This window comes from Panthera onca, chromosome B1 (assembly GCF_046562875.1).
Source record: "Panthera onca isolate mPanOnc1 chromosome B1, mPanOnc1 haplotype 2, whole genome shotgun sequence".
Classification (NCBI taxonomy): domain Eukaryota; kingdom Metazoa; phylum Chordata; class Mammalia; order Carnivora; family Felidae; genus Panthera; species Panthera onca.
This window is the reverse complement of record NC_138342.1, coordinates 33,228,839-33,241,274: the sequence shown is the minus strand read 5'-3', so window position 1 is coordinate 33,241,274 and position 12,436 is coordinate 33,228,839. Positions and strand designations below refer to the sequence as shown.

The 12,436-nt window shown below is 39.0% G+C and overlaps 1 protein-coding gene across 2 annotated transcripts in view; it reads left to right on the top strand.

The window, feature by feature from the left end:
- Positions 1–12,184, top strand: part of PDS5A (PDS5 cohesin associated factor A) — a 137,664-nt gene extending 125,480 nt beyond the window's left edge. For both annotated transcript variants that reach the window (XM_060655208.3, XM_060655207.3), the window contains exons 32-33: positions 3,754–4,106; positions 9,539–12,184. In XM_060655208.3, coding sequence (XP_060511191.1) covers positions 3,754–4,106; positions 9,539–9,542 — 357 coding nt within the window. In that variant the 3' untranslated portion in view covers positions 9,543–12,184. The remainder of the gene's footprint in view (positions 1–3,753; positions 4,107–9,538) is intronic.
- Positions 12,185–12,436: the final 252 nt, after the last annotated feature.

Genomic DNA, 12,436 nt, shown 5'->3' with positions numbered 1-12,436 from the left:
ATGTTATATGTCAATTATACTTTATAATGGAAAAAGATAGGGTTGCCTGGGTGGCTCAGTTGGTTAAACGTCCAACTTCCGCTCAGGTCATGATCTCATGGTTCACGGGTTCAAGCTCGTGTCAAGCTCTCTCTTGTCACCACAGAGCCCGCTTCAGATCCTCTGCCCCTCTCCCACTTGCATGAGCATGTGTGCTCTCAAAAACAAATGAACATTTAGGGGCGCTTGGGTGGCCTGTCAGTTAAGCATCCAACTCTTGATTTCAGCTCAGTTCATGATCTCACAGTTCATGAGTTCAAGCCCCACATCAAGGCTCCACACTGGCAGTGCAGACCCTGCTTGGGATTGTCTCTCTCCCTTTCTCTGCCCCTTCTCTCTCTCTCTCTCTCTCTCTCAAAATAAATCTTAAAAAAAATTTTTAATAAACATTTTTTAAAAATAGAAACAGTAAACAACATTTAAATTCTAATTTTTGAGAAGCCAAAATGTTACTTTCTAATTAATCTCTGATGCTATATTGTTCCAAACCCTTATTTTAACTTTTTCACACTTCCAAAGAATGTTTTAACAAACTTGCTGTCACCTTGAACACACAGGGCTTGTATTTTGACAAAACTTAATCACCTACCAGTCAGATCTCCCATAAGTTGATGTTATTTCTTTCCAGGGGGTCTGAGTCAAAAGTCTTGTAGTCTCAAAAAACTATCTTGTTGGTATACTAAAAGAAGATAAAGATCTAAGAGAGTGTTTCTTGCTAACCCAATTTTTCAAAGAAATTAATGCATAAACCAATTTATTATGTATATAAAAATTATCCAGCAAACTATGCATGTCAACAAATCAGGACATTTTCTCCTGTTATTTACTCTGAGAGGCAAATCAAATTATAATATGAAAGATGAGTAAGGGAGGTAGTTAAAAGAAGCAAGACTCATCCCATGGATTCAGGCAGGCGATGCTGCCGGTATTCCTCTTTAGGAGTCTTCATTTTCTGTATACCTATGGTTGACCAATGGATTTCCTCTTTCATTTGCCTTTTATATGAGTTCTTTAGTAGACATATGCACATAATGTTCATAAGTATGTAAATACAGTCATGTAGAGAGTCATGTAGTTATGAGAGAGGGTACAGGATGGCAGAGAGAGGGGGAGATAGAGAATCCCAAGCAGGCTGTGCACCAGCAGCACAGAGCCCAGTGTGGCATTCAGACTCACAGACCTGAGCCAAAATCAAGAACCAGTCGCTTAACCAAATGACCCACCAGGTGCCCCAAGTCGCGTACATGATTTTTAATGCAATATTTGTTTCCTTTTAAAAAGCCTAATCTTTGTTAATTTTTTTCTTATCATTTTCATGTGTGTGTATATACATTAAATCTTTCCCCTTTTTTTGCCACTACAGTGTTGCATTAAATAGTAAATGTGCATTAAACATATACTGATAGTTTTATTTCTGTGGGCTTAATTCCTAGCAGTGGGATTGCTGAGTCAAAGAGTAAAGTGTATTATAGATTAGATATTTCCATATTGCTTCCTTGAAAAAGTGGAACACTTGACATTGCTACCCAGCAGGGTGTTGACCCAACTCAACTTCTCATGCTGTAGTAGTTTTAACCTTCTTGTTAGTATTCTTGCTCCCTTCCAGTCCAGTCACCATACAGCAGCCAATTCGATCTTTTTAAAATGTAATTTGAATTATGTTTGTCCTGTCTTGAAAGGCCTTCAGTGACTTTCATTAGCACTTAGAATGAAATCAAATTTCTTAACCTGTCGTGTAAGGCATTCATGATCTGGTCCATGCTTGCTTCTCCTACCTTGTCCCATACCACTCTCCCATCACTCCTTATGGTCCAAGTTCCTTATATCTTCCAGGCTCTTTCCCTTTTTTCTCTGTGTACAATCCTTCACTTTTCACTTGATGAATGTCCTGCTTTGATACTGTTTTAAAAATATTCCTGGGGTGGGGTGCTTGGGTGGCCCAGTTGGTTAAGTGTCTGACTTTGTCTCAGGTTGTGATCTCATGGTTTGTGAGTTTGAGCCCTGCATCAGGCCCTCTGCTCTCAGCACAGATCTTGCTTCAAATCCTCTGCCCCTCTCTCTCTGCCTCTCCCTCACTCCCACTCTCTCTCTCTTTCAAAAATAAAAAATAAAATACATTTTAAAATGGGATTTTATTACTTTAACATTTTAGAGGATTTAATCTATTTGGTAAACAAAAAAAATTTTTTTTCAGAAAAAAGGTTAATGATTGCAGCAAAAGTGACAAAAATTAGAATGTGTAAGTGGAGTGAGAAATTGAAGAACTTCATGGCACAGAACTACAGAAATTTAATGCATCATAAAGAAAATAGCATATTCGGGGCTCCTGGGTGGCTCAGTCAGTTGAGCGTCCGGCTTCGGCTCAGGTCATGATCTCACGGTCTGTGAGTTCGAGCCCCACATCGGGCTCTGTGCTGATAGCTCAGAGCCTGGAGCCTGCTTCAGATTCTGTGTCCCCATCTCTGTCTGCCCCTCCCCCACTCATGCTCTGTCTCTCTCTGTCTCAGAAATAAATAAACATTAAAAAAAAATTAAAAAAGAAAATAACATATTCAATTATGAAAACATGCTATCCTTTTTAAAAAGTGATAAATTTAGAATATACCATTGATTGGGGTACCTGGGTGGCTCAGTCAGTTAAGTGGCCAACAGGGCTCAGGTCATGACTAGCAGTTTTTGAGTTCAGGCCCTGCCTTGGGCTCTCTCCATGCAGAGCCCACTTTGAATCCTCTGTCTTCCTCTTTCTGTGCCCCTTCCTCCACTCATATTCTCTCTGTCTCTCTCTCTATCTCCCTCTCTCCCTCCCCCTCTCCCCCCCCCCCAAAAATAACATTAAAAGGGGGAGGGGCGCCTGAGTGGCTCAGTCAGCTCAAGTCTCAGGGTTCATGGGTTGGAGCCCCACATCCGGCTCCATGCTGAGAGCATGGAGCCAGCTTGGGATTCTCTTTCTCCCCCTCTCTCCCCCTCTCCCCCACTCAAATAAATAAACAAACTTAAAAAAAAAAAAAAAAAAAAACATACCATTGGTTAAAAAGACTTTTTTGGGGCGCCTGGTGGCTTAGTTAAGTATCCAACTTCAGCTCAGGTCATGATCTCCTGGTCCGTGAGTTCGGACCCTGCATTGGGCTATATGCTGACAGCTCAGAGCCTGGACCCTGCTTCAGGTTCTGTGTCTCACACTCTCTCTACCCCTACCCGACTCATGCTTGCACGTGCGTGCGCGCGCTCTCTCTCTCTCTCTCTCTCTAATAAATGTTAAAAAGGAAAAAATTTTTTAAGAAGACCTTTTCCTTTAGAATGAGGGTGATAGCAAAACCAAGTAGATTTTCTCCGCTTTATATATACCATCTGTGCATATTATTTAATAAGCATTTATTGTGTACAGTACATGTGCCAAGTACCATGGTGGGCACTGCTCTCAGGCCCTGCCCTCAAGGAGTTTACATTCCTCAAGGGATATAAGCAATGGATTAGAAGCCTTGGAATTAAGAGTGGCTCAGTTGATGAAGTGTCCAACTCTTGATCTCAGCTCAGGTCTTGATCTCAGGGTGGTGAGTTTGGACCCCACATTGGGCTTCACACTGGGTATGGAACTTAAAAAAAAAAGGCATGGAATTCCAGCTCCTTTTGAATATTTTCAAAATACTTCTTTCTAGTATAGATCATTGATATTTAAGGAACTTGTGTTTATAGAATTGTTTTGTGCTTTTTTAGGAAATTAATTCTGATCAGACTACCCAGGGCAACATCAGCAGTGACCGAGGAAAGAAAAGAACAGTAACCGCAGCTGGTGCAGAGAATATTCAACAAAAAACAGATGAGAAAGTAGATGAATCAGGACCACCTGCCCCTTCAAAACCCAGGAGAGGACGTCGACCGAAGTCTGAATCTCAGGGCAATGCAACCAAAAATGATGATATAAATAAACCTCTTGGCAAAGGAAGAAAGAGAGCTGCAGTCAGTCAGGAAAGCCCTGGGGGTCTGGAAGCAGGTAATGCCAAAGCACCCAAACTGCAAGACATAGCCAAAAAGGCAACACCAGCAGAGAGACAAATTGACTTACAAAGGTAATGTACACCATTCTTTCTGAACTTTGAGTTTAGACATTTTATTTTATTCTTAGTATGTGCCAATCACCCCCAAACACCTAGGCACTTGGGAATGAAAACTGCCCTTGGTTTTCCTGAGTAGGTTATAATGGCATTTGCTTTTACCTCATAACCTCCAGGATACCAATTTGAAGAGAGATCTCCTTTTTCCTTTTGGTTAATTTTTTAAAATTATTTTTGGGGCACCTGGGTGGCTCGGTCGGTTGGGCGACCGACTTCGGCTCAGGTCATGATCTCGCGGTCTGTGAGTTCAAGCCCCGCGTTGGGCTCTGTGCTGACAGCTCGGAGCCTGGAGCCTGTTTCAGATTCTGTGTCTCCCTCTCTCTCTGCCCCTCTCCTGCTGGCGCTCTGTCTCAAAAATAAACGTTAAAAAAAAAATTATTTTTATCTTTTTTTTTTTTAATGTTTATTTTATTTTTGAGAGAGAGAGAGAGCATGTGCGTAGGGGGGCGGAAGGGGGGGTGGGAGACAGAAGATCCAAAGCAGGCTGCACACTGACAGCAGAGAGCTCAATGTGGCACTCGAACCTACGAACCGTGAGATCATGACCTGAGCCGAAGTTGATGCTTTGTTTTTTTTTTTTTTATAAGTTTATTTATTTTGAGAGAGACAGAAACAGTGTGAGTGGGGGAGGGCTGGAGAGAGAGACAGAGACTCTCAAGCAGGCTCTGTGCTGCTAGCACAGAGCCCGAGGCTGGGCTTGAACCCACAAAACCATGAGATCATGGCCTGGACCGAAACCAAGAGTCAGACACACCAGCGCTCTTTTTTTTTTTTTTTTTTTTTTTTTTTTTAATGTTTATTTATTTTGAGAGAGAGAGTATGTGGGCAGGGGTGGGAGGACTGGCAGAGAGAGAGGGAAAGAGGGAGAATCCCAAGTAGGCTCCATACCCAGCCAGATGCAGGGCTCAGTCTTATCACCGAGAGATCATGACCTGAGCCAAAATCAAGAATTGGATGCTTAACCGACTAAGCCAACCAGGTACACCTCCTTTGATTAATTTTTAATTAGGATATCATGTTTTAATATTTCTTGTTAGCAAGGACAATATTAAGTTTTGCTTGGTATCCTTCACATAACTACATGGGCTTTACTTAATGTAAGGGGCTGCGTTTTGGGTAAAAAAGTCTCAGAATGGAGAAGACAGAAGTCATGACACACAAACAGGTATATCCTGCTCTTTAATTCCTCTTGTTACAATTAATTTTAATATAAGTCAACAACTTACCTTTTCCTTCACTTTCCACTGAAACAACCTCACTCTCACTGAAACAGCTGTTCATCTTTGCTCATTCTTGGGCTGGGACTTCAGCTTTTCTCCCCTGTAATGGTGGTGTTTCAGCTGGAGTTCCAAAAGTTGGCTCCTTTCATATTTGGTGTCCTGTTAGAACTTAGCCCTACCTCCCTTCTTTTTTCCTTGTATACTCGTACCTAACTCAGCTCCCTTTGAATTAGACTGTAAGCTTCTTAATTCCTTCTAGGAAAGAAACAGTTTTGATCATCTCAGGATACCCTACCATCCTGCTTCAGTATTTTCATAAAGTACCGTATTGCCTGCAGCATGTGTGTTTACAAGTACATTTTTTAAGTTACCATTCATGAAATTTGAAGTTTGGAGCTGTTAAATTTTCCTATATTTTATCTGCCTCTAGATAGCATCTCATAGTAGCAGATCCAGGCCCAGACCTGATCTAAGTAATGAGTGTTTCTCCTACTCCTTTTTAGTTTTATGGACTAATAAATACAGTAATGAAAGATACTGGGGGCAAATTTAGCATTTTTCTCCTCAGATCTGCACCTTTGACCTAGAACATGTTTATAACCTCAGCCTCCTCTTTGTCATCAGTAAGACAGTATAATAATACGTTCTTCAAAGGACTGTCCTAAGAATTAAATAGATTAATAAGCATAAAGTACTTAGCAAAGTGCCTTTCATAGTGAGTAAATGCTCAGTAATTGTTGTAACCATTTTTAATTATTTAATTGTAGTTTCTCTGTCCCTTACTATACTTTTCAATCATACAAAAGTTGAACAGTTTCCCTCAAGATTGCCAAGAGTTTTCTGAAGGGTTTCTGAAATTCTGTTCTAGCTGTTCCATTACACTGTGATGTGATCATCACATCATTACATTACATCCATTACACTGTGTGTGATCACACACAGGCCACTTGAGCCACCTGACTTACCTGTCGTTAACTATCCTTTTGCCTTCTAACCAAAACATCCAGGTACATATTTAGTCCCTGAAAACACTGTCAGTAGCATCCAGACCTTGTCTCTGATTAGGGCATTATAAAACCCATTGCTACACGTTTGCTGCACCATGTGTGCCCCAACATCATTAAACAAACCAACAAAAATGGCTTATTTGCCAGAGACTGGTCTTGATTAAAAAATAGTATTGAGCCTTATTCAAAAACTAAAAATGTCTTGAGTGATAAAGCACCTTAGAAGTCTCAAGTATGCTGGTTAGTAGGTCACAGGGGGCATGTGTTAGCCAAAACACAGAGTTCTGTGATGATTCTGTATTCTCAGTGAAGTTAGATGGTTAAATTAGATGTTCATGATAACGCTGTACTGTTAATTCAGTACTTTAGATCAAGTATTTTGCACACATATTTCAGAAGCTTCTGATTGAACTGTTCACACTAACCAAAATATCGAAGTGCATTCTGAAACATTCTCCCAAGCTTCCTTTTATCTTTTCCTAAACCTACTACACAACTCTGTCCTTATATTCTGGCGTTATGACTTAAGCTTAGAATCCTGATGTACTCTTCAGTGAAACCGAACTTACTCCAGAAACTAAAGTGCTCATGATGCCCTCTTGCACAGAACTGAATCCCTTATAGGCCCATCAGTATTGCTCCTGATACTTCTCATTTGTTCTTTTAACAAATACTTAATAAAAGTGATAAGCATCATGCTGGGTGTTGGCAATACAAATGTATCCAATATGGATAGGTTCTTGCCCTCAAAGAGTTGATTTCCTTAGCTTGTCAACTCCAGAAGAGAACAGAAAACTTTCACATTCGGTCTGTTAACTGACACAGTAAAATGTACGAGTGTTTTGTTGTTTTTTTGTTTTGTTTTGTTTTTTTGTTTTTTTGGGTTTTTTTTAGTTTACTACATAAAACAATGAAATTCCAACACGTGCTACAATGTGGGTGAACCTTGAGGACATTATGCTAAGTGAAATAAGCCAGACCCCAAAGGACAAATACTGTACGATTCCATTTATATGAGGTATCTAGAACCATCACATCCATAGAGACAAAAAGAGTGGTGGTTGCCAGGGAGGAGGAAGAGGGAGTAAGTAGGCATTAGTGTTCAGTGTACAGAGTTTCATTTGGGGAAGATGAAAACATTCTAGAAATGAAAGGCTGTGATCGTACAGCAGTGTGAGTATACTTAATGCCATTGAACTGTGTACCTAAAGATGGTTAAAATGGCAAGTGTTAGGTCATAAAAATTTTACAATAAAAAAATTGCTATATAGGAATAATGATAGCTAACACTAATATAGTACTGATTATGAGCCAGGCTCATTTCTAAGCTCTTTGTTAACCTTTTAAATCTTTAGAACACCTCTATGTGGTAAGTACTATCATCATTCCTAGGTTACAAGGAGAGGAAACCCGGGCATAGAGGCTCCATGTAGCTTTTGGTGTCTTTGTTTATATAAATAATGGAGCCAGGATTAAAACCCAGTGTCACTCCAGAGTTTGTAACTACCATGCTGTATTGTACTTCTAAGGTAAAATTAAGTCTTAGTTCTAAGGCATTACGTATACATACAAAACTTGTATAACAGAGTGCTTTAAAATACTTGTATATTGGAGCACCTGGGAGGCTGAGTCGTCAGTTAAGTGTCTGACTCTTGATTTCAGCTCAGGTCATGATCCCAGGGTCATGGGATGGAGCCCCACATCAGGGCTCAGGGGCTCAGGGTGGGATTCTCTCTCTCTCTCTCTCTCCCTCCCTCCCTCCCCCCCCAAGCCCCCCAAAATAAAAATAATTTTTAAAAAATGTAAAAATCTGTGAGAGCAGGGGCTCCTGGATGGCTCAGTTGGTTAAGCATCCAACTCTTGATCTCAGCTCAAGTCTTGAGTTGTGGGTTCAAGCCCCATGTTGGACTCCACACTGGGTATAGAGCCTTACTTAGACTTTTTTTTATCTGTGAGAGCAGCCAGGAAGATACTGAAGACTCAGAGCTAGTACACGGAAGCTTCCTGAAGGTGCAGCAGGCAGCTTGTAGAGGATTCTTTGATATCACATTATTAAGTTTGTATATTATAACAAATTAATCTCTAAGAATCAATCACTTGTTTAAGCGTTACCTTTATAAAACATATATTTAGTGGAATATAAGTAAACAACTCACTTATCTTTCTGTCCCAAGTTTGGAATGATTGAGAAGGAGAAATAGTCTTAATCCTAATATGGCTGATTACAACATGGAAATCACAGGCCAGGTGGCTACTAATGTCTTGCCTCTAAATTGAACAACCACAAACCAACCAGAATGGCTCTTTTTGGAGGCAAAAAACGAATCTAGGAGAGGACAAGCCCAGCACGCTGAGCTCCTCCCACCTCACCACCCCTCACCTATTAGATGGGTTCTTCCTCTGAAGGAGGAGTTAGGTGAGAGGAGAAGCTCTTGCTTCCAGATATCAGAATGTCTCTCCTTATTAGGGCAAGAGGAGTGGTGGGGATTCAACTCCTCTAATCTCTTAACAGAATTAAGCTAAATCTTTCTCCTTGTTTTTTAGTATACTAAAATGTAAGTTCACCCAGTTCAAAAGTCAGAACTTCGCTGCTTATAAATTCATTTTGCCATAGTGTCCAGTAACTTTTCTTCTGTAAAACCATTTTGAAATAATACTAATAACAAATTAGTTATTTCACTTTTTTTTAATGTTTATTTTAGAGAGCGAGCCAGTGCAAGCACAAGCAGGGGAGGGGCAGAGAGAGGGGAAGAGACAAAGAACCCCAAGCAGGCTCCGCACTGTCAGCACAGAGCCTAGCCCGGGGCTGGAACTCACAAACCACGAGGTGGTGACCTGAACTAAAGTCGGACGCTTAACCGACTGAGCCACCCAGGTGCCCCATGCAGTTATTTCAAATAAATAGCTCTTATTGTTTTATTATTGTAAGCAAATCCGCCACTGAGTAGCAGCACCTAATGACTAAAAATGAAAATTTTTTCATTGGTATTTTGTGTTTATATAGTTTATAGAAAGGTTTCTTAAAACAAGCCTCAAGTGAAACATGGAAAAAAAATTGAGATTTTTAGATAATAACTATAGAAATGAAATAATTCTGGTTTGGCTTATTTTCCTGTTTACATCTTTTCTAACTTTGCTTTCTTCTACTCCCATCCCCAAGGTAAAAAGAAAACTCACTTGCAAAGGGAGAAAATGAAGGCCAAACAGAAGCAGACTCCAGCTTCTGCAAAAACTTGGATTCAAAATGTCCCTGAACAGAAAATGAAGTTAACTTCAGAACACACTTTCTGCCTTGAAAACTGAAACTATTACTTCCTTTTCACATGACCACAAGTCCTTTGATGGAAATGTACAGCAGAAACTCTTGAGAGAGAGGCTAAAAGCAACTCTATCCTACCCTCCCCTCAGACTTTTCTTAGGAGAAGTCAATAATTAAGCAAATTGCTTAACACTTGGTTCCAGTTCCTGCATATCTGGAGTTTAAAGGCATAATACACCATTAATTTCCATGCTGCAGTTTTTATTTTAAAGAAAGTAACAGGATGTCCTTACACTGACACTGAAAATTCATCAATTTTAGAGCCAGGAATTCCCGTGTTACACAAGAAAAAAAATAGAAGTCTACTGAATTAATTTTTTAGAAGAAAAGAAATCAGATTAAATATTTCTTTGTTTTTCCTTTTGGAAACTTTTATGTATAATTCTTTCTGCCTGCCTACTTTTCTGCAAAAATGAGATGTACAGATTTCAGTTCCCTGCTATGAAAAGTGATGTGGTGGCAATTTTATAAATGTTGCTTTCTGATTTTTATCAGAGTGAGAAAATAATTAAAATTATTATTGATTTCATATCACTTCATATTTTGATTTCCCCTCCATTTTAGTTTAATATAATTTGCAATAAATGTACATATTGTTGTTTGTTTCGTAAAGCATATCACTTTAAAATGGTTTTTACTCCTGTGATTATGTTGGAATATTTGGAATTTTAAAGGAGTAAAGACTGCCCAGCATTTGGTTTTATAATGTTTGTCACCAGATTTTTATTATTGATGTAAAGAAAAAGTCAATTTTTTAAAATAGTTGGACTTTGGCAGCTTTGTAAGGAAAGTTGGAAGTGTTCAGGATTGCTATCAATTTTCAGCATTGTGCTGTTGGGAAATAAGTATTTTGCTTTTGTCTGCCGGTCTGGGCTCAGTTTTTATGTTTATTTTAGAAGACAACTGTTGCATCAATATATTGTTTCTTGGCATATTGTTCAGCATAGGTAGTGTGTACACTCTTTGTGTACACATCATCATATTTAAGTTTTTGCATAAAATAAATGCTTCTAGATGTCATACGGTAGTCTTTTTTAATCTTTTTATCATATTGTGAGTTTCTTTTTATGTGAAAGGGCTAAAGTCATAAACAACATGTTACAGTCAACTCTCCATTATCTATATAAAAGTGACTATGCCTCAGGTTTTGAATTTTGCAGTCATAACAATTTGAATCAAAATAACGAAGGCAAGTATACTACAAGAGCTAACTCAGGAGGAACTTGAAATTTGTCCTTTCTCACACGCAGAGTTGTAGCTGCCCCCCATTCTGTACTTTAGGCTCTTTCCCGGAGCTCTAACTGAATGTGTTCATTTGGTTTCCTTGCACATTCCTAGTGAGGGTTAGAGGACATTAAACGACATTTACATTAGAACTTGGTCTTGATAGCCTCTGAGGGATGTGCAACAGTGTCAAAAAAAGAATGATTATGTTAAATGTGAGATTTGCTGGTAATGTCACTTATGATCTCCTAGATAATCAAGAGTTGGCTGTATATTGACCCAGTGAAAGATGGGTCATTCTTTCAAATATGCATGTACACACATTTAGGTATCGGATGATGGTTAGGGAACAACGGATACAAGTGATAGAAAACAGTATCTTTTAAAAGGGCAGGAAAAGCCCTCTCTTCCTTATTGCCTCTTCATAACCCTTTAGAAGGAAAGTATAAAATACTGCCTCCAACATGCTGAATATCTATGCATAAGCATCAGAGAAGTCCCTCAAGGAAACAGTGGACATGTATATTTAGTAAGATTTTAAAGTGCTCTTAGCATCAGACAACTTGATTCGTAAGGCCACCAATCATATCACCAATAAAAAGCACACTGGTAGGGACCTTCTTTCTCCTTTTGATTACTCAGCATCACAGCCAACTAGATTATCTAGGGTTACTTCATATTTAACATAATGTAGCAGAACCATTTGCATCTGTTTGTGGCTGCTTAGATTTTTGCAGGAGAGGAGTTAGCTAAAAGGATCTGGTCCACAGGTGTATGTAAATGCCCCCTCCCCCCCAATTTCATAATGTGATGCAAGCAAGTGTCTGGCACTAAGGGAAGGGAGAATAGGATGATAAGATTCAGATGCTAGGGGAGGGACATATAAGGGACATTTGTCAGTTTTCCTTTGAAAAAGGAAAGAGTTAAATCCCTTAGGAATTTGATATTCACATCTCAGAGAAACACAACACAAAGTGCAGACTTATATTTGAGAATTAATGTTAACCCTTTGTGTCTAGTTTGAAGCTTCTTGTATTTGTCTAAAACTACAAGCCAGAATTTTGTATCTCCTTTGATAAAAAGTGTGTATAATGTAAAGTAGTTTTGCATATTCTTGTGCTGCACATGGGCTGAATTTTTAAAAAAATTTTTTAAAGACTTGAAGCAGAACCTTGTAATTTGTGTAAATGATGAGTGTAAAATCCTACCATAAAATGCTAAAAATATGCATTGTTTCAAATAAAACCAAGAAATGCAGCATTATATAGTAGTGTGGAACCCTGAATATTCATGTACCCCCTGGTATGTCACAAGCTGATAAAATATCTTTGCATATTTTCTGTTTGGATTCTGGAGTCTGCATATCCTTATAAGAAATCAAATGTAATCATAACGAAATCAAATCAAACCTCCTGGCTACATACTCTGATCTGACCTACAGTGACTGAGGGAGAACATAATAGATGATAAATTCTGATAGACATTTGGGAAACTTTAGAAGTTGCTTTTTAACTT